The sequence below is a fragment of the Mirounga leonina genome, unplaced genomic scaffold (assembly GCF_011800145.1).
Source record: "Mirounga leonina isolate KUSES-001 unplaced genomic scaffold, KU_Mleo_1.0 Mir_114, whole genome shotgun sequence".
Classification (NCBI taxonomy): Eukaryota; Metazoa; Chordata; class Mammalia; order Carnivora; family Phocidae; genus Mirounga; species Mirounga leonina.
This window is the reverse complement of record NW_023270265.1, coordinates 7244307-7270701: the sequence shown is the minus strand read 5'-3', so window position 1 is coordinate 7270701 and position 26395 is coordinate 7244307. Positions and strand designations below refer to the sequence as shown.

At 53.6% G+C, this 26395-nt stretch overlaps 1 protein-coding gene and 1 long non-coding RNA gene across 3 annotated transcripts in view; one reads left to right on the top strand and one right to left on the bottom strand.

Annotated features, from left to right (window-relative positions):
* Positions 1–5741: 5741 nt before the first annotated feature.
* ANXA11 (annexin A11) overlaps positions 5742–26395 on the bottom strand; it is a 41532-nt gene continuing 20878 nt past the window's right edge. For both annotated transcript variants that reach the window (XM_035022851.1, XM_035022858.1), the window contains exons 2-15: positions 22794–22856; positions 20736–20848; positions 19459–19848; positions 17836–17923; positions 17510–17604; positions 16642–16755; positions 14567–14657; positions 14083–14162; positions 13907–13963; positions 11522–11615; positions 9795–9890; positions 8524–8582; positions 8204–8326; positions 5742–6567 (exon numbers count right to left, since the gene is read on the bottom strand). In XM_035022851.1, coding sequence (XP_034878742.1) covers positions 6508–6567; positions 8204–8326; positions 8524–8582; positions 9795–9890; positions 11522–11615; positions 13907–13963; positions 14083–14162; positions 14567–14657; positions 16642–16755; positions 17510–17604; positions 17836–17923; positions 19459–19848; positions 20736–20848; positions 22794–22848 — 1515 coding nt within the window. In that variant the 5' untranslated portion in view covers positions 22849–22856 and the 3' untranslated portion in view covers positions 5742–6507. The remainder of the gene's footprint in view (positions 6568–8203; positions 8327–8523; positions 8583–9794; positions 9891–11521; positions 11616–13906; positions 13964–14082; positions 14163–14566; positions 14658–16641; positions 16756–17509; positions 17605–17835; positions 17924–19458; positions 19849–20735; positions 20849–22793; positions 22857–26395) is intronic.
* Positions 9884–11176, top strand: LOC118022224. The gene is made up of 2 exons (XR_004682423.1): positions 9884–10263; positions 11026–11176. It is a non-coding gene; the product is annotated as an uncharacterized LOC118022224 (long non-coding RNA).

Below are 26395 nucleotides of genomic sequence, written 5' to 3'. Positions count from 1 at the left end.
TCCAGAACATTTTCATCACCCCCCAAAGAAACCCTGTACCTATAAGCAGTCACTTCCCATTCCCCTCCCACCACCCCTTGGAAACCACTAATATTTCTATCTCTATGGACTCGCCTATTCTGGACATTTCATATAAATGGAATCATTCAATACGTAGCCTTTGTGTCAAATTTTTTTCCCACTGAGCACAATGTTTTCAGGTTTCATCCATATTGCAGACTGTATCAGTACTCCATTCCCTTTTATAGCCGAGTAATATTCTATTGGATGGATATGCCACATTTTACTCATGCATCAACTGATGGACATTTGGATTGTTTGCACTTTCTGGCTATTATGAATAATGCTATAAATGCTATGAATATTTAGGTACAAGTTTTTGTGTAGACACGTTTTCATTTCTCTTGGGTCTCTAACTAGGGATGGAATTGCTGAGTCTAATAGTGATTCTACGTTTAAGTTTCTAAAGAACCATCAAACTGTGTTTGCACAGCACTATACCATTTTACACTCCCACTAACACTGTGTACGTAAGGGTTTTAGTTTTTCCACATCTTCACCATCTGTCCTTCTGATTATAGCCATCATACTAGGTGTGAAGTGGTAACTCATTGTGGTTTTAAGTTGCATTTGCCTGATGATGATGAGCATCTTGCGTTTCTTGGCCATTTGTCTTTTTCGGAGAAAGGTCTATTCAAGTCCTTTGCCCATTTTTTTTTTTTTAAAGATTTTATTTATCAGAGAGAGAGAGAGAGAGCATGAGCAGGGGGGAGGGGAGAGGAAGAAGCAGGCTCCCACTGAGCAAGGAGCCCGATGTGGGACTCCATCCCAGAACTCTGGGATCATGACCTGAGCCAATGGCAGACACTTAACCGACTGAGCCACCCAGGCATCCCTCCTTTGCCCATTTTTAAAGTTGTGTTGTCTTTCTGTTGTTGAGTGGTAAGAGTTCTATATGTATTGTGGATACTAGGCTTTTATCAGATATACGATTTACAAATATTTTCTCCCATTCTGTAGGTTGTCTTTTTACTTTCTTGTACCTTGAAATACAATAGTTTTAATTTTGATGAAGCCCAATTTATCTATTTTGTTGTTGTTGCTTATGCTTTTGGTGTCATATCTAAGAATCCATTGCCAAATCCAAGGTCATGAATATTTATTCCTGTTTTCTTCTAAGATTTTTATAGCATTAGCTGTTTTATTTAGTTCTCTGATCTATTTTGAATTACCTTTTGTATATGGTGTGAGGTGGGGATCCAACTTCATTCTTATGCTTGTGCATATTCAGTTGTTCCTGCATTATTTGTTGAAGAGAATATTCCTTCCCCATCAAATGGTTCTGGCACCCTTGTCAAAAATCAATTAAGCACAGATGTTTAGGTTTCTCAATTCTGTCCCATCCATGTGTCTATCTTTATGCCAGTATCACATTGTTTGAATTACTGTAGCTTTATATTGTAGCTTAAGTTTTGAAATTAAGAAGTGTGAGATCCCTGACTTTTTCCAACACTTTTTTTGTCTGTTTGGGACCAGGCCCTTGCAATTCCATATGCATTTTAGAATCAGCTTGTCCAAGTCTGCAGAAAGGTAGCTGGAATTTTTATAGGGATTAGATTGAATCTGTAGATCAATTTGCAGACTGTATGCCATGTCAACAATACTAAGTCTTCTAATCCATGAGCACAGGATGTTTTGTATTTTTTTTCAGTGTACAAGTCTTACACTAACTTAAATTTATCCTTAAATATTTTGTTCTTTTTGATATTATTATAAATAGGACCTTTTTTAAAAAAAATTTTACTTATTTGAGAAAGAAAGAGAGCACAAGCAGGGGCAAGGGGGGGAGGGGGAGGAGAAGCAGACTCCCCACTGAGCACGGAACCTGATGCGGGGCTCGATTCCAGGACCCTGAGATCCTGACCTGAGCCGAAGGCAGATGCTTAACCCATTGAGGACCCAGGTACCCTATAAATAGGACCTTAATTTCATTTTCAGATTGTTCACTGCTACTATATAGAAACACAGCTGCTCTTTGTATTTTGATCATATATCCTATATCCTGCAACTCTGCCCAATTCATTTATTAGCTCTACTAGTTTTAGTGTAGATATGATTTATAATTTTCTACATAAGATCATGTCATCTGTGAATAGAAGTTTTACTTATTTCTAATTTGTATGCTTTTTCCTTTTCTTGCCTAATTGCTTTGGCTAGAGCTTTCAAAACAATGTTGTTTGGTGTCGTCTTCAAATCATACAGGAAAAAAAAAAAAGAGCTACAAATCAAAAAATATATTAATAGTAATGTTTATGTTTACCTAAGCAGTTACCTTTACTAACATCCTTTCTTTCTTCATGTGGATTTGAGTTCCTGCTCAGTATCTTTCATTTCAGCTTGAAGGACTTTTAGTGTTTCTTATAAGGCAGGTCTACTAGCAGCAAACCATCTCCATTTTTGTTTATCCAGGAATGTTTTCATGTCTCCTTCATCTTTAAAGAATGTTTTGCCAGATGTAGGATTCTTGGTTGACATTTTTTTTTCTTTCAGCACAATGAATAGGTCATCCCACTGCCTTCTGTCCTGCATGGTTTCCGACAAAACCTTCTCACTGAGACTTTTTTTCTCAGGCGTTTGTCTGGTTGTTGCAGACTTTCCATTAGTTTTCAGAGTTTGGATAAAGTTGATTCTCACAGTTCTTGCCATCTTATTTGTTGCTTTTGTGTAGGAGGTACATTTTGGAGGTCCCTACTCCACTGTTTTTGCTGACTACACTCAAGTTTAAGAAGCTCTGATCTTGTCTTTTCATTTTACAAAGGGACAACAAAGGCCCAAAGAGGGGACTACTTCAGGGTCACAGAGCAAATCAGTGGCTGACCTGAGATCAGGACAGGATACCTGACTCCCAGATTGGTGCTTTCTGCTTCAGGACAATGTCAACTCTTACTGTAGGAAGGAACCAGGTTAGAGCGGGCACCAGTGTTGGGCCAAGGGGAGCTTTCCAAGGAGTGAGGGCTGAGGGTAGGAGTCCCTTGTAGAGCCGAGGGCTTCACTGACTGCATCTTTTACTGAGAAGGTCCCTGTAAGGGGCCAGGTAGAGGACTGAGTAATGATGTCCCTATCTCTTAAAGGAATACAGCCAGAGAGAGCTTTCAGGTTTGATGGGGTGAAAATTTAAGCTGTTATCTGCCTGGGGAAGATATCATATGTGATGATTTAGCTTGGTTTCTGTTTCCAAGTCTGACTCCACTTCCATCAGCCAGGGCAGGAAGGAACTGACAGCAGAAAAAAAGGGGCTAAGTGCTAAGCTAGAGCTGTAACTGCTTGCCAAAGCAAGAGGAGGGACATGGCATGGTCACCCAGCTGTTGCCCTGACCATGGGCGTTTGCAGAGGTTCGTCTTTCAAATCCCTCTTTCCAAAGCTGGGAATAGACTTGTCCCATCTTCCATCACCTGACTGAATTCCAAACACAGGCTGCCTCCACCTCACCTGCTGCCCTCTGTGTGAACGAACACCTTTATCTCAGTTCTGTCTCAGCTCAGGGGCATTTAGATCAGCATCAGAATGACAAGGCAAGCAGGATACAGAAGCAGTTTCCTGACCCCCAGGCCTGCTCAGCTCTGTGAGGTTGGGGCCCAGGGACCTGCATTTTAACAAGCTCCTCAGATGATCCTGATGCACACTAGGGTTTTCAGAACCACGACTTGAGGACCATTTCCCCATCCACAACGTAAGCACCCTTATACAGCCCAATATACAGCAAGGATGGTTTCTTTAATTTTGTACCCAAGGCAAGTGACTCGTTTGCCTCACCCTAGTCCCGGTCCTGCCCCTAACACAATGTTCCTTCCAATGCCCCACAGCTGCTGAGAATTCACTCAGGGCTCAATTCACCTGGTATCTCATCCTCTAGTAGTTCTTCTGGAAGTGATGTTAGATGTGTAGCAAGAACTGGTCTTGACTAACACCTCCAGGAAGCAAAACAACAACAGCAACAGCAACAACAACAACAACAAACACCACCCAGTGTAGTTCTCTCCCAGAACGAGATGACCTGTAATGTTGAAGGTCTCCCTCCCCGTCTTTTTTGTCTGGAGCATAATCAACAGAGTTAATAACCTCCCATTGACCTTGGAAGGCAGTAAATGCCTTTACCCCTGGAGAGAACCCAGCGAAAAGTTCATGCTGTCCTCCAGCCCATACTTACTATGAGTTGGGTCCCATGGGCATGACCAAGAGAGTAGCTTTGGGGACAGGAAGGTAGAGAGAAACTAGGACCCAGACCAGGGTGAACACAGATGGTCCCCAAGTGTGCGGACCAGGGGTCTCAAACTTAAAGGCCTACAGGGGCCAAATAGGTAACATGCAACAGGGAGTGGTAGGGCCTGTGGCAAAACAGAGCATGCTTAAAGGGGGCAGCTGCAACTTGGTTTCAGCAGCTCCTGGTCTGCAGGATTGCCAGAATTTAATTTTTCAAGAGAAGCCAGAATTCCAGATTTTTAAAAAATATGGAATCTCTCAGTACCTAAATGTTGGCAATAAATCAAATGCCTGAAAACTCTTTGAGGACCAAAGTAAACGCATGTACAGTCAGAAACTTCCTGATGGACACCAAGGTGCCTCTGGTGAGACAAGGAGGCAAAGGAATGTCACAGAACATCTCCAGTCTCCCTAGAGAGGGGCTGAATGTGGGCCCCGGCACAGCTCAGCAGTCTGCCGGGGTCCGCCCGGGTGTGTGGCAAGTTATCATGCCAATCAGTCCATTCCACCAGGCAGGGCCCACCTGGCACCCCAGAGCAAAGAGCCTGCCCTAGGGGAGCCCCAGCCAAGCATGCAGGGTCTTGTTCGAGAGGCTGCAGGCATGGAGGCAGGGGGACCTGAAGCGAAGAGCGGGGCCACCATCGATTCCAGTGCCCATGACAACTTCTCTGGCTCAGGCAGGTGGGTCTAGGTGGAGCAGGCTAGGGTCTCGCTCATGGCTGCCCCATGCCTGTTGGGCCATCCTCTCCTCTCTGTATGTCCAGGGGAGAGTGAGGGGGGGTATTCCCAGGCAGACATCTACTCTGGGGACAAGCCATTCCTTGGGGTCCCTGCCAGGGCCCAGCTGGCTTGATCTCCCACCTCAGTCCCTGAATTCTCTCCTTTCTAAACTCCCAACAAAGGAGGTCAGACCCCTGGCCAGCAAGGCAAGCTCCAGGCTTCTGGACAGAACAATGCTGTCTGGAAACTCTGCCCCTTCTGGACTCACCCTCTCCTACCCACCACCAGCCAAGGGGCCAAAGGCCCACCAGGACCACAGCCAGGAGCACCCTCTCAGACCAAAGGGTCCCTGGGGGGAGGCACCAGTCTTGTGCCTCTCTGGGTTGTCCCCACCCTCCTCTCCAGCATCCAGCCATGAGGCCTACCCCAGGAGTCATGCATATGCCCTCCTGCCCGTGCCTCTTCTTCAGGACCCGGATGAAGGACTGCACTCTTCCTACCTCATCCTTGGTGGACTATATACCACGCCCGCATCTGAGCAAAATCCTCACACCTCTTTAGCATCTGGGTCCCGAGCATGGATTTCAGGAACCTCCCTTCTCATTCCTTACAACCGGGCTACCGTAAATGACCTATGCTCAGAGTTTCCTGAGCGTAAGTTTCTACTTAAAGTCACATAAATTTTCACTGGATATTAAGGCCAGAACCCTGAGCTACAGGCAGGATCATGAGGCAAAAGAAAACAAACTGGCACCAGGGAAACATTTCCAAAATGTTCCAGAGCTGGCTGACTTTAATTTAGAAAGTTTTTGGCTATTGACATTCAGGTTTAAGGCACATTCCAAGTTACAAGAAACCCTGTCACTGGCAGGGAGCTGACTTTGTTCTCATGGTTTTGCATGGAAGAAGGAACAGATGACTTTCTGGCCTTTTCCTTCTTCTTTTTTCTTTCCTAAGAAAACTCTAAGGAGTGAAGTGAGTTTGGCAATAACAAAGCTGAGGACACATTCTCACCAGACGCTAAGATTACTGTTAAAGGTCTTCCCTTTTACTCCTTACTGAGAACACGGCGCTCCCCCGCCAACCTCTCACCCAAAATGTGTATGCAGCAAAGACTTGTATGCATCTGTCTGGCAAGGACTATCAAAAAAAGGTGTCTCCAAATAAAGATATAAAATTACATGACTAATAGGAAGCCAACAGTCTCAGCCACAAGCCAAAGGGACTGACTGCATGAGTCAAGGAATAAAACATCTACTTTAGCAGCAAGCGGCCATGAGGGCTGGCGGGGGGGATAGGCACCCTGAGAGAGGGACCCAGGTCCTACAGCACGAGCACTATGTGCGGAGCAGGAGAGGAGGGCGGAGGTGGAGGATGGGCCAAGGCTCTACTGACGGACGGGCTGCACTGGGACACCTGGGGGGCTCTTCTGTGGATTTGTTAGAAACAGATGGACATTCTTTTGACCTTTTCCTGGCATCGCTGTTGCTGGCAGGTGGACAGAAGTGTGAGCCACCAGTCACAGCTCAGTCGTTGCCACCACAGATCTTCAGCAGAATCTTCTGATAATCCCCCGAAGTGTCTCCCTGGTCACAGAAACAAGGAAAACATCAGTGAAGGGAGCCGTGGCCAGTTGTGGCCTCCTAACCTCCTGATTTTCCAAGGGGGGCACTCCCCACCACGCTGGCCCCAGGGTCGGGGAGGCCCACGCACACGGCGTCACGGCGCCCCTAACTCAGCGCGGGGCGTGCAGTTCAGCCTCCCCAAGCCCTTGCTGAAAAGAAGACAGCTGCACTCACCCCAATGATCAAAGCCAGAATTTGAAAAATAAATAAACATGCAAAATTTAAAACAGCCCTCCAAGCCCCGAACTCAGGGCTAACTCGTGGTGGTCTTTTCTCAGTGCGTCTTCATTGTGCTGGACTGAGGCTGCACGTGATGCCATACGACATGCGCTCTGGGGCGTAGTCTACTGTGACAGGAGCGTCCGTGCACGGCACTGTCATCATCTGGGCGTCCCAGCTCACCCCGACCTCTCCTCCTCCTGACTCTGTCACATCCCATCAGAAGTGCAGAGTGCACGTAGCTTCTTTTAAAATATACATATTTTAAATATTATTTTTTATTTACTTATTTTTTAAGAAAGCTCTATGCCCAACGTGGGGCTTGAACTCATGACTCCAAGATCAAGAGTCGCATGCCCTACCGACCGAGCCGGCCATGAGCCCGACGCTTAGCTAACATCTGACCATTTCCTCCCACCATGGCCGTCCCCGGGGGCAAGGCCTGTAGCTTCTTCCAGCAGCCCACGGGCCCACGGGCCCACGGAAGCCACTTCGTGAATAACTACAAATCCTCTGCGATGAACAGCAGCAGTTTTATAGCCAGAAAATGGAGATGAGCTGTTCTCCGTGAGAGGCCCAACATGAAATCTGAGGGAGCCAGAAATCAGAAGCTGGTTGTGGTGACTCCAGTTTCAAGGCTCACACAGGCTCAGAACCTAACAGAGGAATTCCTTCTGTCATGCCGGCCCCGGTGCACGGGGGCAAAAGCGAAGCTAGCGCTTCTGAGACACGCATGTGACACCGGGTGCCTGACAAGGACCGCCTCGCTCAAGACTTCCCGAACTCCTGGGGGGACTACTGTTACCCTGGTCTTGGGGATGATGGCACTGGGGTTCAGGGAGGGTAAGGAAGTTGCTCAAGGTCACACACAGTCAGCAAGTGAGAAGAGCCAGACTGGACTGCAGGCCGAATGACCCCAGAGCCCTGGCGCCCAGGTGCTTCCAGGGCTGTCTCTGCCATGCGGCCAGGTGACAGAAGGACTCATCACCTCGGGACGGGAGTCCTCACCAAAAGGTCACAGACTCACAGGGTGACCGGGTACCAAGGTGGGGAGGCCCTGTATTTTCTCTGAGGCTGGTGTTAGGACTCCCCCTCCCCTCCTTTACTGAGCAGCAGGGGTGGTGGGTGCTGGGGACGTAGGGTGGGGGGCGCCAGCAGGGTCAACACCCAGCCTGCCCTCAGGAGCTTCTAAGAGTCTGGGGGCAAATGGACAAACCAGGAGAAGTTGAGGAGAGCAAGTACGAAGCCCACAGGCAAGACGCCTGCGCACGGCAGGGGCCAAGGCGGCCAGAGTTCCGAGCAGGGAGGTACAGGGGACAAGGGGGTGGCCAGGGAGGCCCGCAGGAGGCAGCCTGCTCATCCCCCCCGAGGGCCGTACCGAGATGTCGTGGTACAGCGACTTGCCGTACAGCCGCTTATATTCCATTCTGATGTCCAGGAGGTCGATCTCACTGCGAGACACCATGATGCGAATCAGAGTCCGGTCCTTCGTTCCCACTCCCTGAAGAGAGTCCACCAAGGGCATGAGCAATGGGCCTCCTTACTGTCCCACCTTCCCGCCCATGGGCCCTCTGCCCTCTTGGCTGAGGGGTGGCTCTCCTTGCACCTTCTGCCCTGAGCAAGGGTGGGGTCACAGGTCAGGCTGAGACACCCACCCCCCATCCCCTGCCCAGATCCCTGCACGTGGGAGGCACATACCCTCATGGCCTTGTTGAGCCTTTCAGCAAAGAAGGCTGGAGTGTTCTTGAGACATTTCACTAGGAGAGAGAAACAGTGTGACTCCATCTGCAGAAAACTCTCAGTCCAAGGGGCCACGGAGAAGAGAACAAGTGTCCTTGTGAGAGGTCGCATGGGACACATCCACCTTCCTCTCCTCGTTCTCCTCCAAGCTCAATTATCTGTGATCCTGGCTCTGGCTCTTTGGAATAGAAACATGCCGGACCCCAACCTCGACCTCCTTCCGGGCAACAGTGTGGTGAAAGGAGCCATGTAGGTTAGAAATCTGGCTGCTCCAGTGCATGGGGCAACCTAGCGGCTGTGAGCCTCATGGAGGAAGGATGGCTGAGTGGCATGAGTGTCTCAAGGCCATGATCCCTGTGTCATGGGGACATGCAGGGAAATGGGGAGGACCCGCCATCTGCCCCGGCCAGAAGGCTCCAAGAAAAGCACAGTGTGGGATGCCTGGGTGGCTCAGTTGTTAAGCGTCTGCCTTCGGCTCAGGTCCTGATCACAGGGTCCTGGGATCGAGCCCCACATCGGGCTCCCTGCTCCACGGGAAGCCTGCTTCTCTCTCCCCTTCTCCCTGTGTGTGTGTGCTCTCTAGTTCTCACTCTCTCTCACATAAATAAATAAATAAGTCAGAAAGAAAGAAAAGAAAGAAAGGAAAGAAAGGAAAGAAGGAAAGAAAGAAAAAGAAAGAAAGAAAAGCACAGCTCAAGACGGGCAGACGGTGCCTTCCCCACAGGGTACGGAGAGGCTGTGAGGCCTGAGCAGGCGGGCGCCGTGGGGCGGGGCGGGCCCTGCTGCAGAGGGGGCGGGCCCTGCGAGAGGCGCCCCACGTAGCCGGGAGCGAAGCCAGCCTTCCTGAGCAAGGGCCTGTTCTGCTGTTGCAAGTAAAAATCTTTCCACATGTTTCCATCACACACATCTGACAAGTGCCTGCAGGGATGTATTTTTAGAGGAAACTTGGCAGGATGTGAGTCATCTTCCTCCGGGAGAGCAGCTGGTCGCTCTCCCACCAGTGCCCACACGGCAGCTCCCTGCCCCAGAGCTGCGCCTGAAATACAAACAGCACCCCGCCAGGGCGGTTGGAGGTACGGCTATGCCGTGCGCCGGGAAGCAGGCTGCTTTCCCACCATTTGGGCACAGGATTTAGCAATCCTGGATCATGTGCTCGCCACTAGCCCACAGCCAGAGAAGGGGGAGCAGCCCCGGGTGGGCCGGCGGCTGGGCGGGCCCGGGACGCCTACCCACGGCCAGCATGCCCTGCTCCAGGTCCCCGGACATCTCCCGGCAGATGCTCTTCTCGACGTCTCGGCCTGTCATCCGCTGATACTCGTTGAAAACTAGTGGAAAGAGAGAAGAGATAAATAACGAACTAAATTCTGTCCCCACAAAGTCATATGGTGACGTCCTAACCCCCAGTACACCCCAGAACGTAACCATATTTGGATGTACAGCCTTTAAAGAGGTGATTAAGTTAAAACGAGGCCCTTAGCGTGGGCCCTAATCCAATCTGACCAGTGGCCCTGTAAGAAGAGATCTGGACACACAAGGAAACACCAGGAATGCCCACACGGAGGAGAGAGCATTTTAGAACATGGCAAGAAGCTGGCCATCTGCAGGCCAAGGAGAGAGGCCTCAGAAGAAACCAACCCGCTGACACTTTGGTCTTGGACTTCCAGCCCCCAGGACGGTGAGAAAATGAGTATCTGTCACGTAAGTCACTCAGTCTGTGGTATTTTGCTGTGGCCGCCCGAGCAAATGAACACAGAGCCTTGCCAGAGCCTGCCTCTCCCCTCAGCTTGCGGTACCCCAGGCGGCCCCACTGACCGGGCCCACCCACCCTGCTGTCAAGTCAGGCAGGCTCTTCACCCCACGACATGCGTGCACCTCGCTCCCATCAGCTCATGGCTCACCCGAGTCATACCTTACTACCCCACCCAGCACCCCTCCACACACACTGACAGAATTTTCGCTCTCTTCTCAAATCCCTTCACTTCCGGTCCATGCCCACGTTCCTTCTCCATCATTTCATGTGTCTGTCTTGTCTCTCAGCGGGACGATGAGCTAACACCTGTCCGGCCCCACAGCCTACCCGAGGACACGCTGAGCACCCACGGCACTGGGACTCCAGGCTCCTAGAGAGGCAGGTGGCCCAGTGGAGACCCACGTGCCAACTCTAGCTCTGGCCTTAGTGAGTGCACAGAACAGGGGCCTGGGTGTTCACTCAGGCCCCACCGTGTTGCTAAGTGTGGCTGTCATTCTCAGTCCTACCCGGCCCCCCCCAGGGCCTTTGCACTTGGCAGCTCTGTCATGTTTTTAACTCAGATGTCATGACCTCAGCAAGGACCACCCCAAGCACCATCCCTGACCCCTGCACCACTCCCTATCCCTGTTGCCAACTTTATTGTCTGTCACTAAAGGATTTACCAGCTGGTACCGATTTCACTTAATTTTTGTTTACTGCCTGTCTCCCAGAACAAGAACGTGAGCCTCAGAACAGCAATGACTCCATAATCCTGTGCTCTGCTGCTTCCCCACGCCCACTCCGGGACCTGGCCCATGGCAGGAGCTTGTTTTATAGACTCTGAATGAATGAGTAAACAATGTACTTTTGTACACTGTATGATCAATTGTTACGCTGATTTTTGTATGCCACGCTTTGGAAAGCATCGGATCAGGTGCTCTTGAAGGCTCTCTCAGCTCTAATTTCCACATTCCAGTGTATAAAGACACCTGCCAGCAGGAGGCTGCCATTTCTCTCACCTCTTCCTTTGCTTTCCTCCAGAACCAGATGCATGCAGAAACACCGGAAACCCGCTGCTAAGATCTTTTATATCGCCACCAGGGGGCTCTTTTAAAGAAGAGTAAGCCCTATGGAGTGGGACTGCCAAGTGTTCCTGCTAGCTGTCTCCCCTTCGTACCTTGTCTGCCCTCATCTATCTGGCCCTAGGGAGGCCTGGGACCGCCTTACCTGCCACCAGGTGGGCCCGGCTCCGGGAGCACAGAATTGCGTTGAACTTGGACTCGTCTGTTCCCAGGCGGTTCTCCCCGGCTGCATATAGCTCCTGGGCAGAGGGGAAGACGGGCATGCAGTGCAAGCCTCACCCCGCAGCCTGGGCCCAGGTCACCTAGGACCAGTGCAGGCCCACTGGGGAAGGAAATGGGGGCGGGGCCCTGGCTGTGCTCCATGCACTGTGCAGAACTAGACACCATCCACTCGTCGTCTCACCGGGCAACAGAGGATTCTGAGGCAGGCTGGCGGGCGGGGGGCGGGGGCAGGGCACTCAGGACCAGGAGAACCAAGGCCAGCTGAGGCCGGGACAGGCAAGGGAGCAGCGTACAACAGGGACAACAGAACAAGGGCTGGGCTGGAGTCCTAGCTCTGCTGCCAACTTGCCACGGGGCTCCAGGCAGGCCACCGGCCCTCATGGAGCCTCACTTCCTCACCTCTGAAATGCGAAGGTCAGATGAGATGTGGGGTCACAAACCTGAAAGCCCAAAGGGATTAGCTGGGCAGCTTAAATGAGGGGAACAGGCCAGTTGTGAGGCCAGAGGGTGGTGGGGACAAAGGGTAAGCACGCAGAGGGGCGATCACTTCTCAGCACCTGCTGGGGACTTTAATAGAGGAGAACGAACCCACAGTTGCCAGAAATCCAGAGTTCTATATGAAATTCTCAATCTTTATAAGCAGTTTCCCTATCTGTAAGGGGGAACACTAAATATTATGGCAATAAATACTATGACAATGAACAGATTGCAATTTTGAGTGTGGGACTGTATGTGGCAGGCACTTTCCCTGTGTTTCCCTGTGTATACCATAATAATGTTTGCAAAAGGGCAGAATTTGCACTTCCCTGTTAAATTTTTGCAAGTTTGCACCCAAATATTTGCCAATTTGCAACCCCCCATGCCGGATGGCCCAGAAACACTCTCCAGGCCTCAGGTAGTGGCTCTGGGATCTCAAGGCACCGACGGCCAGGGGAGGAGGGCAGCCACCAGGGGCTCAGAGACCCCACAGGTCAAGGTGAGGCAGGAACAGATCCATAACTAAGAAGACACAGAAGTGGGCACAAAAAAACCTTGAAAGTGAGGCAGCTTCTGCCTCGGCCAGGGAATGGCCAGGCCTGTCTGACAGGAAAGTGGGAACAGGAAAATTCCCACTGCAGCAACAGAGCTGGGAGCCTGGGTGTGCCCAGCCCTGAGTGCAGAAATGGGAGTGCATGTCTCAAGCCAGGGGAGATGTTAAGGCAGACCCTGAAGGAGGACATCTGGGGTGCAGCCGGGATACATAGAACAAGCCAGGAGTCTGGGCCCTTATCCAGTCCCTGCCTCCAGGTTCCTCCAGGCACAAGGTCAGCCTCTCTGAGACCCGTTTCCACATCTGGAAAGGACATGGACCAGACCAGAGAGCAGCTGTCTTCCAGCCCTACAAAGAGGCCCCTCCACAGAGGTCCTCTTCCGCCTGACGGACAGCAGACAGAAGGGGATCGCTGGCAGCTCCTGGGGAGTGCCGGGCTGGGGGTGGCAGGGGCGACAAAGGGGGAGAGAGGCCTAGCCAGCTCCATCCCACTAGAAAGCTGCGGCTCTCTCCAGCCACAACTGCTGTGATCCGAGTTCATCCGTGGGAAACCCAAGCTCCTCTAGAGAGGTGCTCAAACGACCTGACGGACAGAGGGAATGGGAGAGAACTTCGCCGTCTGTCTACAGTCATGCCCGGCTGCAGAATTCCAAGGTTGCACAACTAATGTGACAGCTGGTTTCTAGGCTCCAACCTTCAAAAGTATTAACAGGCAAGTGGAGGGCGCCTGGGTGGCTCAGTTGGTTAAACGACTGCCTTCGGCTCAGGTCATGATCCTGGAGTCCTAGAATCGAGTCCCGCATCGGGCTCCCTGCTCAGCGGGGAGTCTGCTTCTCCCTCTGACCTTCCCCCCTCTCATGTGCTTTCTCTCATTCTCTCTCTCTCAAATAAATAAATAAAATCTTTAAAAAAAAAAACAAAACAGGCAAGTGGAAAGTCTGCCTGTCCGCAAACACAATGACATATGCAACCGACCACAGGAAGAGGACCAGGTCACATGAAATCCCACACCCATCATGACCTACCAACTCCTGTCATATTTGATTGTCTCCCAGGTTCGCGCCAAGGGCGGGATCAGAAGCCTACAGAGGCGGGGGGACACTCAAGGTCTCACGGGTGATAAGCAGCAGAGCCCACCCGAGACTCACAGCATCTGGAACCCGCTCCTTATCCATCGCTCTTTCCACCTCAGAGCTCCTCCCTCATGGAGCAAGAAGAAAGTGGGGGGCGCCCCCTGACTCTGGAAGCCCAGCTGGGGCACCTGGCCATCACACCCACCTGGGCGTCTCTCTGGACCAGTGTCATGTCCACATTGGTGCTTTCATCTCGGTTTCCCTGAAAGGAAGCAGGAGGTACGGTCAAGGCCGCTGCCTACAGTTGCGTACATCCCCCGTCCCTGTGCCCTTTCCACCTCTCTCTGCTCTGAGCCCCGAGCTCTGTTGTGGGAAAGGTACCTGAGACAGAGAGATGAGGAGCCGCTGGAAGTGCCCCGACGTGTCGCTTCGGATGGCCTCCTCCAGGGTCTTTTTGAATTCTGAAAGGGAGACACAGGGAAGGCCCACCCTGCAGCCACAGTCAGCAGCAGACACCAGCAAGAGAAGGGCCCAGGAGTCCTGGGTGCAACGAGACAGGTGGTCCACACGGCCCTCCAGGGTCACGGGGCTGTGACCTCCAGGCCGACCTGCCGTCTGTCAGGCTCGGCCCAAACCGCACCCTAGAGGCTCTCCCTCCTACCCCTCCCTTACCTCAGTCACCTGCCCTGAGTGCAAACAGCGGGCAGGGCTGGGTCTTGGATCAAAGCCCCACGTGTTGGCGGCGGGGCAGGGGATGAGGCGATAAGAAGTCCAGGAAGGTCTAAGAGGCCGTGGGAGAGGGTGTGGCCAAGGCCCAGCAAGCACAGGAGTCTGTGGAGGGTTGAGGGGCGGGCGCCAGCCTAACCTGTTTTGTAGGCTCTGCTTAATTCCCGGATGTGCTCGTTGCTGCGGGAGGCGAAGATCTCGATCAGGCAGGCTTCGTCAGTGCCAGCTCCCTAAGGTGGCAGAGAGCACAAACCACAAGCTTGTCACAGCTCCCTCTCCGGCACCCAGGGAAGAGAGCAGGGGCCTTGTGCCCCACGGCACCAGTCCCAACAGCAGCAGCCACCAGCACAGGCCCACGCCCCGCTGGGGCCGCCTGAGGCAGCCAAGCTCCCTGCCACCGCCCCAGGCCCCGAAAAGTCCCAGGTCATGACAGTGACATGGTGATGAACAGAGGTCACATAAAGGACCATGCTCATTCCCCCACCAGGAAACTGAGCGTCAGAGAGGTGTAGTGACTTGTCCAAGGCCACACAGTAAATGGTGGGTTGAGATGTGGACCCAGATCTGTTTTATTCCAAGCTCAGCTCATGAACGAGACAAGACACAACTGAAAAATGTGTATAAAGCAAGAGTAGACATGTGGACAGAGGACAGTCCTGGACTGGATTGTGGAGCATCTGAAGACATCTAGAAGAGGCGGCACCAACGAGGCCGAGAGAGAGAGAGAGAGAGAGAGAGAGAGAGAGAGGAGCACGTCAGGGGTGGGGAAAAGGCCGAGGACACAGGCAGCGGCCTGGCTGTTGGGCGGGCTTGAATCTGGGCCTGCTGCTTATTAGCTGTGTGACCTCGGGCGCCCTTCTTCACCTCTCTGTGCCTTAGGTTCCTTGCGCATCAAATGGGAGCACCGCTAACACCTACTACCTCCTGCAAAGTGCTGAGGGTTAAATGTTACGAACGTGAAGCACTTAGAACAGTGCCAGTCATGTGGGAAGCACGGCACAGGGGAGCTGTTTTCATGATGAGCACAACTGCAATTCCTCAGAGCTTGCAAAGAGCTTCTGCTAGCCACCGAGTTCAGTGTTCACCACAGGCCACAAGAAAGGGCGTCCGCAGTCCCATTTTACACTTGCTCAAGGACACATGGCTCGTCAGTGACAGGTGACCCCAGCCCCGTGTGGTTTCCCATACTCCACAACTGCCACCACCTCGTGAAGCCGGCTGGGGGCGGCAGCTGGGCCAGGCAGAGGCCTGGGGGCCGCTCCTGGGTGCTGTCCCCAGCTGCTTCCTGACCCCTCCCTAGAAGAAGGCGGGTCTGAGGATCTCAGCGGGGTCCTCTCCCCCCTCCAGGCTCCATACTGAATTCTCTGCCTCTCCTCTTGTGGGCAGGAAGAGTCATTGTGCCTATCAAGCCTCTGAAAAATGATAGATTCCTTCTGGAGCACCTGCTCAATTCACAAGGATGTCCCCCTTCTGTGGGAGCTGCCCCCTCCCCAACCATGGGATACCTGTTGTGGGTCTTGGGAGCCATGAGACTTTGGAATGCAGACAACACTCCCTTTGGTCACAAGTGACTTGACCAGGGGCGGAAAGTAAACCCCAAGTAGGCCAGAGTCTGCTCCTATTTGGAATTTGGACTAAGGGACAGTTGGTCTTTTCTGTGGCCGAATCTCTGAGAGGTAAATGGAGTGGAGTCAACAGGGATCCTCTGCCCCCGGCAGATGAAGACTGAAGGGGGCACTTGGGAAGCAGCAGAGACAAGAGAAATCCTGCCTGGGTCCCTGCCCTTCCTCAAGCCGGGCAGCTCACCTTTACCCTCATAACCAAATCTGCACCTGTTTCCCTTAAACCCCTCAAGAGTGTTTCTGTCATTTGCTCACACAGAGTCCTAAATGAAGGAGGATGATACCACCCGAGGCCTCTGCCCCGTTCCTACCATCGTGTCACCACCAGCTCTACCACCCCGCTGCCACCATGCTGTTAAGATGGACTCAGATGCCCCCGATGATGAATGACACCTGTTTTGCCTCTTGGGGAGTCACCAGAAGTCACCCTTTCTACAGCACTTGGACTCCAACCCGAGAGGATCCAGGAACCACACTGACAACAGCAGCTAATGAACGGATTCAGCCCCACTGTGCAGTCCAGGCCTTTCCCTGGCCTGTGTGTCCATGTGAGCAAAGGAACACACACACACACACACAAACATGTACACACCTTGATGGCTTCCTTTATTTCATAAACATCGAAGAGGACCGGGGTCTTCATGAGAGCCAAGATTGTCTTCTCAAAGTTTCCTGACAGTTCAGATTTCAGATCTTTGATCAAATCCTGATCGAATATTCAAAGAGACAAACAAACCTATTTTGAGAATGCACACGAGGTGACTAATAGGGACAACATCCCAGATCTGAGGACCAGCAGCATCTGCATCAGCCAGGGCCTGGCAGAAAAGCCAAATCTCAGCCAGCCCAGACCTGCAGAGCTGGAGCTTGCAATTCAATCAGCTGCCCAGGGGACCCACATTCAAGCTGGAGAAGCACTGGGCCAGAAAACCAGTCTATTCAACTTACCCAGTGTTTACCTAAGATTCAAAAGCCCAGAACTTCAAAATACATCCCCATGCATTTGTGCAGAACTGCAAGCCTTTTCCTTCAAAGCTCCTCTCCCAGCTACACCTCCTAGGGTGGTCGTGAAGAGGGCAGGGATTAGCAGCCTGGGTCCCCAGGAGGAAAAACCGGCCCAGTGGGAGCTAAAGGGAAATAACCTGTCCATGGTCTCTGTGAGTCATGGCAGAGCCAGGGCTAGAACCCAGACCTCTGGGTGCCTCTCATCAAACCTCAGTGCCCTGCGGACTTTTGGAGTTCCCCCTCGCAGCATCCTTCTGTTCTAGAAGATGCCATCAGCTGAGAGGTCACTGCTGGGTGGGCAGCAGAAAATGCCCTAATAGGCCTTACTGCCCACCCAGGAGATCTAGGCTCACCTGGCACCAAAGAAAAGCAGGGGTGAGTGGGGCTGTGCTAGAGGCTATGCCTCAGTTCAGTGGGGACCAGGCCTCCCTTCCCTGCCACCCTCCCCCACTCACCTTCCCATAAGCAGTCTTGAAGGACAGGAGGATCTGCTGCCGCTGCTTGTTGGAGCGACTCCCCAGGCAGTTGATGATGGCCTGCTCGTCGGTCCCTGGCGGAAGAAGAGGTGGATGTGGGCAGGGCTGGGGTCATGGGGATGCTCTGCACTGGAGACTTCCCTGGCCTGGGCTCTTCCATTCTCCTGGGCATCCCAATTGCACCCCCACATCTACCTCCTCTTCCACCACCACCACGGGGACCGGGTTCCCTCCTCCCAGCAACCCCGCACAGAGCTGGCGAGTCAGGGGGGCAGTTAGGACCCGAGCCACCCAGGCTTCCTCACCAAAGCCTTTCATAGCTTTCCGCAGGACCTCGGCATCTCGCAAGGGGTCAAAACCAGGAGCATCTGTGATGGTGCCTCGGTTTCCAAACTGCTCGGACAAACAGACTCACGTAAGATGCTGTATCCCCCAAATGCAAGACTTCCCCGCCCCAGACTCTGAAAGTGACCTTTTTTACTACAAGTTGGGGTACCGGAAGGAGCCCGTAATCAGTAACTGAGTGAGCCTACTGTGATCATTAGATATCCTCATGTCCTGGTGCTGAGGCTTCTGCCTGGCTCCCGTGGCTAGAAGCCCGTCTCTAGCTGAGTCCTGACACTAAAAATCCGCCCTATGCCCAGGTCCTCCAGGACGGGGCCTGGGTTCCTGATGGGGGGGCAGCCCTGGGAAGCTCACTGCCATAGCACACGTGAGCACGTATTAGGGCCCTCCTGAAAGGGTCTGGGTAGTCCATGGAGCACCTCGGTGCAAACGAGAGAAAGACGTTCCCTGCAGAAATGCCGGTGTCCGGCCCTTACCATGGTACACACCGCCTCCCTACTTCCCGGACTCTGCTTTTCCTAGCACTGTTCTCTAGGCTCTCAGACCTGCTTGCCGGCCGGATCCCTTCCTGACACTGACAGCTGCACCACCCAGCAAACAAATCTTCCTTCCTAAGTGGTCTCCTGGTGGCTTACCTTCTGGGGCTGGTGCACCACCGGTTTTAACAGGGTTAAGAAGAGAAGCGCGGAGAAGGGATGAAGGGGAAGGCAGAGGGAAGATGGAGACTAGGGCAGGGGTAGGGGAGTGTGGGGGCAGGGAGGAGAGGGACCCTCCGTCTAATAATAGTAGTCAAGCACATACCACCAGCCCTGTGCTTGGCTGGTTTGGCCACGTAACCATGACAATGAATTCTAGGCACTGCAAACACGAAATGCTCTCCAAAATGAGCCAAGAGCAGCCCCGGAGGAACTGCCAACAATCTTCCCTAGCCAAAGGAGGTTTTAAGAACCCTCTAAGACCAGCCTGAGAGGCACCTCGGGGGACTGAAGACTAAGCCCTGTTGGGCACAAGGCTTGAGGCTAGGGGCCCAGACCGTTCCTACAAAGCACAGAGCCCAGGCAGTAAATGACACAGGAGGAATGATGAGTACCCTGGGATGTTCAGATCCAACTCGCACACAGAACATCTAACCAAGCTGCGAGAAACAGGGCAGCTCCCCAAGGTCTTTAAGAATAGAAACTGGGGGGGGGGGGGCACCTGGGTGGCTCAGTTGGTTAAGCGACTGCCTTCGGCTCAGGTCATGATCCTGGAGTCCCTGGATCGAGTACCGCATCGGGCTCCCTGCTCGGCAGGGAGCCTGCTTCTCCCTCTGACCCTCCCCCCTCTCATGTGCTCTCTCTCTCTCATTCTCTCTGTCTCAAATAAATAAATAAAATCTTTAAAAAAAAAAAAAAAGAATACAAACTGGGGGTGGGGAGTGTGAGAGAAAACAACACCGTTAAAACAAGAAGCTATAAATGGAGGACAGAGCCCTTCTCCATCCGCTGCACCCTCCCTGGCCTAGCTGGCAGAGGACACTGGGCCACGAGCCTCAGGCCTCTGGCACCCAAGCCTGGACAAAGGGCAACGGGACGGGCACTCACCTGGGCTGGAGGCACAGCAGGGGTGACGGTCCCAGACCCCAGGTATCCTGGGTAGCTTGGCACTGGCTGCTGCTGCCCAGGAGGTGGCATGGGCGTCTGCCCAGGGTAGGTCATTGGCGGCTGTCCGGGGTAGGGCCCCGGGGGCTGCTGGCCAGGGGGCGGCATGGGCTGGCCTGGCACAGGGGCCCCTGGGTAGGGCGGATATGAAGGCATCCCGGAGGGCGGGTTTCCTCCAGGGGGCGGATACATTCCATATGGCGGAACAGGCTGCTGGGCAGAAGGGGGCTGCCCAAAACCCCCAGGTGGAATGGGAGGGTAACCACCCCCGGGGGCCCCAGGGTACAGGTTTGGCACGTTGGCTCCTCCGAATGTCCCAGACATGTTGGACGCCTGAAAAGTCCACAAAGCAAGCATAAGATGAACGGCCCCCCGAGGAGGATGGCCACACCCTGTCCATCCATCCTTCCCTGGCCTGAGCCCGGCAGCGCTCAGAGCTCAGAGTCCGAGCACCCCTGGCTTCTCAGCGAGGTCCAGCCTGACCACCCAACTTGAAACTACTGTCCCCCATCCCCTCTACCTGTCCTCCTGAGCCCTTTATCTGCTCTTATTTACTCTAACACCACACAGTTTACTTATGGTGACCGTCTGTCATCCCAGGAGCTTCAGGACTGAGATTTCTATGTGTTGTATTCACATAACCCCGGTGCCTAGAACAAGCCTGGCACAAATGAGACTGCGCATGGCTGCATGGTTGACACTGAGCAAGCATTTGCTTCTAGATTATAAAATATATTCTTCTACAAACCAATTAACAAGTGAAAGTAGCATGTCTGCCTATGCTACCAGGCACCCGCAGCCAGGCCGGGGCTGAACAGTCACCCACACGTACACCGCACACGCACATGCACATGCACGCGCACATACGTTCACCTCCCTCCCGGCCCTACGCTGCGCTCACACAAAAGGCGCTCAATACATATTGTATGAAGGCACCGCCCCCATCCAATTCAGAGCTGAAAGGGACCTGAGAGAGACCGGGCAACCCAATGCATGCCCCTTCCCTCCATTTCACAGATGGGAAATCGAGATGCAGAGGACAGTGAGCGGAGAGAGCCCCAGCGAAAACCCTTCGCTCGAAGACACAGCTCAATACTCGGTGTCCACAGGTAGGCACACACACACGACACCTGTGAAGCCACTCAAGCCAGCAGCCTTTGTCCGTCTGGCCATGCAGGTGTGACCCCCAGGGGCAGCCCCAGCAGGAGGGCTGGACTCACCATTCCCGAGAGGTAGTCCTGGTTGAACTGCCCTGCGTAGTTGGCCATGTTATCCAGCCCGATGGGGGGCATGTTGGGCGGGGGGTAGCCAGCACCTCCCCAGGCACCGCCACCTGAAAGCAACACTAAGCCCTTTAGTGGCCTGCCGGCACTCCCCACAGGGAAAGGCAGAGCATCAACCTCTCAGGCGGTCAGGAGGGGAGGCCAAAGCAGGGCCTGGCGGACAGCACTCCAGACCCCACAGAAACACTCAGGCAAGAAAGCTGAACCCAATCCCGCTGCCGGAGGAAGAGAAAAGAGGGAACTTCCCCCTCCTTCCAGGCAGGAAGGTGGGGATCAGCAAACCCTCCCAAGAGTGTTTGGGATTAAGGAGGTAGGAGGGCCAAGGACCAAGGACAGAACTGCCCTCCTGGGTTCACCATCATGGAAAGGAAACACAGACATAAAAATAGATGATTCGGGGTCACTGTGCTCAGCCCATGACAGCCGTGAGCTCAGAGAGCACTGAGAACCCACAGTGAGGGGAAAGCATGGCAGGGAAGGGTGGGTGTCCTGCCGATTGGGTTATTTGCAGTGACAAGTCTGTGAAGGGAGGGAGAGCAAGGTGGAAGGAGATAGGGCTGGGTCTTGCAACACAGACACCCATCCCTACAAGAGGGGGCAGTTGGGAAGAGCGGTAAAAAGCCCCAGCTCTGAACCCAGAGGGACCAGGTGTGTGCCCTGGGGTGGGGCCCTCAGCCCCTCTAGTTCAACTTCCTCAGCCGACACGTGGGGATGATGATTAGCTTGCCTCAAACTTCCTGGATGAGGACGAAGACCTAAAGCCTGTGCAAGGGCTCCCAGGCCGCGGCCAGCACTGGGACAAGGGGCTCCCAGGCCACAGCCAGCATCATCATGTGGGCCGCTGGCCTGTTAGGTGCCTTTCTGACCAGGGCAGTTAGCAGGCCCTGAGGGCCTCGAGTTTAGCTTTTCCAATCCAGGGCTCCGGGCCACTGAGGACAGCGTGCTCAGAGGAGCTCAGAAAGGGTAAGTGACTTGCAGATCAGGAATCCCCAGCCTGCTCCCTCTCTGCTGCTCCGTGTGGTGGAGGTGGTGGTGGTAGGACACAATGGCAGCATCCCTACCGGGCAGAAGACTAACCATGAGGCCGGCACTGGCACACCTGGGCTGGGCCTCGTTCGGTGGGAAACGGCCCCGCTCAACCCGATACGCCACGTGACGGTGGCCGAGCCACCTCCCTGCTCCCAATCTGTTCTCCGCCTGTTGAATGGCAGGGTGGGCACAGATGGCCTGCAGGGTCATGGGTGCTCAGACTCAAGGACCTCTGCTCTGGGGAAGTGAACGTGCCTGCTGGCCCTATGGGGCAAGGGGCAGCACGGCTTAGGCAACCTCGGGGTGACCAGCCTGGAATGATCCCCCCGTCTGCTCCCCTACCATGGAGACCCAGTCTCATTTCAGGAACCTGGGAAGGGCCAGGGCCAGTGGAGCTGATGTGTTTGTGAAGGGATGTGGTGTAGGTGGGGTTGGGTTCTGACGGCCTGGCCTCGGGTACAGGCCCAGTGCTGTCAGCCCACAGCTTCTGGAGCTGCAGCAGGGACATCTGACCCTTAGCGACTGCCCCCACTTCCTCTCCTGGCAGGGGGCCCTGCTGCTGAGTGGGGGGCAATTGTCACCGAACGGTGCTTTGGAGGACATGGAGCCAGGGGCTCTACTGGGCTATCTCACTAGTTTCAGGGACAACCCAGTGAAGGAGAGATACGGGGCACCACGTGCAAAGGAGAAAACAGAGTTCCAGAGAAAAGAAGGCATTTGCCTGCTGCTATCAGCTAATAAAGCAAGAAACTGGGTCCTGGCCTCGTCCTGGCTTTCCAGAAGGGCTTCAAATCCAGGCCTTTCTGGGGCCCTGGGTCCAGGGTTTTCTCCAGCCCCTCCCCATCCTGGCTGCGCCCTTAGGGTAGAGAGGAGATGACTGGAAAGCACTGTTACTCTCTCCCTGTCCGCACTTGGACATTGAGCTGAGAGAGCATTCCCTCCCCTGCCCGCCCCAGACATTCTTACCTGGTGCAGCTGGGGGGTAGCCGCCTGCGGGCGGGGGATAACCTGGGTAGCTCATGGTTCAATCTGAAAGGGAAGAGGAAAGCAAGCGTCCTCAGGCTCTGCCAGGAGCACCCACCGGCCTTGCTGAGCCCAGCAACTGCCACAGGCCAGGCGCCTGCAGGAGGAAGGCTGCATCAGGCCTGACTTGGGCCAACCCAATTTACCTTCCACCTGCTGGGCCCCCAGCTAGAAAGGGCGACCAGGGGCAAGCCCGCACCTGTGCCCACACACACCACGACAGGGCTCACCACGTGTGAGTGGCTACGTTTCCCCGCAAACCCCTTTCCCCAAGCTTCACTCCCACCTCTACTGACACGGGACGCTGAGCGTGTGGAGCTGTTCTCTAACCTCAGAGGCGAGCCGGCACTGCCTCGTTCTCAGGGGCTCGGGTCTATTTGTCTTTATTTTCCAGTGTCTTCATCACCATCCAGCCAGAGCCCCTGTCCCCTGTGCCCAGCCTACAGACCCCAAGCTATCCACGGTGGCCTCCAACATGGATCTGCCCCAAGCTACATTTTTCATTCTCCAACCTCTGGTTCATCAGGCATGGGAGCACGGCATGAAATCCTCACTGCTAGAGACAAGAGACCTCAGGAGGGCTCATGTGATCCAGGATCTGGAATGAGGGCAAGTGAGGCAGTTGGAGCTCAGAAAGGGTAAGTGACTTGCAGATCAGGAGTAGGGAAGGAGAAAGGCCTGGAACCCAGGGCTCTTGCCTGTTGGCCCTGGGTGGAACAGCTGCTCTCACAAAGTCCCTCTGTATACAGACCCCTCTGCCATGCCCCACCCACTTAAACTGCCCAGGAGGGACCCAGATTTGCTGCGACCCGAGCCACTCAGACTGTCGTGCAACCTACTTCCTCCTGCTCGCCAGTGGCTGCTGCAGTTGCAGAGGTGTCCAGGGACAGGTAAGGGTGTCAGGGGACCTGCAGGCCCCCTCCACCATCACACCTGCTGACCCCAGGTGACCTGCTCCCCCCTGCACATCGGGCCCCAACCTAGTTCTCAAACTGCAATATGTGCATCAGAACCTCCCCAAGGGCTTGTTAAACACATGTAGCTGAGCTCCACCGCAGAACCAGAATCTGCATTTCTAACTAATTCCCAGGTGATGCTGCTGGTGCAAGGATCCCACTTTGAGAACCACTGCTCTAGATGCCATCATTCACCTACAGGATTCTAGGGGCCCTTCAGAGCTACATTGGAGATCTGCGCATGGTGTTTGCAAGGAGGCTGAAGGGCTTCCTTAGGTGCCACCGGTCCCTACGGGGCCCACAGGGATGATGGGCGTGGGGATGTGTTTTGGTCAGTGCGTCCAGAGGTGACTGTAGGCAGAGCTGCGAAAGGCCATATGGTGGCCTAGTGACCTTGGAGAGAGCTAGGACTGGCCACCTGCGGCGTGGGCCGAAGACCCTTTCCCTTGCGCACCGCGGTGAGGCTGCTAAGGGGCCCCATGGTGGTGCCCTTGCTCTGACTCCTCTCCCTGTGGCTGGCTGAGCCATCAGCCCAAAGCCCTCCCGGGTCCTGCCCTCAGCCTGACCCTCCTGCCGGAATCCTCAGACCCTGCTGATGAGGAGAGCCTGGAAATCCGAATGATGGATGGGCCAGGAACCTTCTGCTGGAAGAAAGAGGAAGCGCCCTGCACGAGGCCAGCATGAGCGGCGGTCGTGTCCCTGACACCCTTCTCCTCTGGAGATCACTGTTAAGCAGAAGCTTTGGGCACCAAAGACCCCTCACTACCCTTCACCTCTCCTCCCAGAGGAATGAAGCCAAAAGGCCCCATCCATGGCCAGAGGGGGGGAAAAAACAAGCCAAAAGCTGGGTACTACCCTGTTCCATCATCAAAACTAATCTCAGCCAGACCAGAGATTTAAATATAAGACATAAAATTAAAGTTCTGCACAATAAGAAATAAGGAAAACAACAGAAAGACAAGAGAAATAACAAATTTAAGGAAAATGTTTTGTAATTAAAAAAAAAAAAAAAAAAAAAACCAACCCAGTGACCAGTAGAGAAACTCAAATGATATAAACAAGCAGTTATAGAAAAGGAACGGAAGGTTTTACCCACACTAAGATGCTAGAGTCGCCAATTACAAACCCAGAGATGTCAACATGTAAAATGACCCGCTCTGAACCAGAAACTCACCTTCTGGAAATTTATTTCCCGGGCACACTTATGCCTGTGTGAAGGGACAGGGACGTGGATTGTACTGGGGCATTCTGTGATAACAAACCTCTAACTATGCATCCGCAGCAGGCTGGTGAAGTGAATCTGAACAGATCCGTACAATGAGCACTCTGTAGCTATTTTTACAATTAGCCAGTTCTATATATGGGCATATGAAATGATCATCATTCTTGATCAAGGTATAAACTGTGTATTTACTAAGCTAACATTTTTTAAAAAGAAGCTGTAAACAGACGAACTTGGTGGGGTATGGGCGCGCGCGTGCGCACATGCACACACACACACACACAGACACACACCATCCCTGGAACGATAAACAAGAAACTCAGTGACACTGGTTGTCTTTGGAAGGGAAAACTGGGGATAGACATGAAGCTTACTATTTATATTTGCATTTTTTGGCCACATGTATGTACTGCCTGTTAAAAAAACAACTTTAAAAAAAGTCCATTCAGGTGGCGATTTCTTGAGCTCACTTGAGGCCAGGGCTGTTCTTCCAAGATTTGAATACCTCACACAGGCTCTATTCAGCTGCAGGCAGCCCGGCCTGGAACCTGGGGTTAGCACTACTGCATTTATTTATGCACCACGGGACTCAGACCCAGAGGGTCCACTCACGTTTCCCTGCCCCGGGCAGGACCACAGGGAAGCCTCAAGCTGCTCCCAGGGTGATGGCACGCATTCCCAGGAGGGCTTCGCAGACTGCCCAGCAGGAGTCGAAAGCTGTCCCTTGGCAGTGAGCCCCCTGGGTCTTCCCCTCCCCCCAAGAGACCAAATCCCCAGTCTGGCCCTCCCCGGAGAGCAGCCTCATCTCCCTACCACCTCCTCTGTGCAGTACTATTCCCTTCTCTGTCTCGGAGCTCTCTTCAGAACCCAAGGCCTCAGCTGTGGTCCCCTAAGAGCACAGGGCAGGGCCGGACCACCACCTCCCTCCTCCCCGCCTCCCTGGGTTGGGACACGGAGTGTTTTGGACAAGCAGCCCTGGTGCAGATCCTGTCCAACTCCTCCCTCGCATTCCGCCTGCTGCTCAGCCCGCTGAGGTGTCCGGACATTTCAACGTCAAACATCTTAGTGCCCAGCTTTGTTTGGTAAGCGTTCGGTAAAGACATTTGCTTTCTTCCAAGTAACTGGTAGGAAAAGAGCCAAGGACAACAGTCCTGAACCGTCACGGCCAACCACGCCCCAGCCCGACAGCAGCAGGTGCAGCCACGCAGCCGGCACTCGGGCCCCTAACTCTACCCTGACGACGCCACACACGCTTCCCCATCAACTCCACGACGGTGTACAGAGGGCCCGTGTCAGATGAGGATTCGAACACACAGCCCATGCCTAGAGGCCCCCGGTTTACCTGCCTAGTAACGCCCAGGAGGACA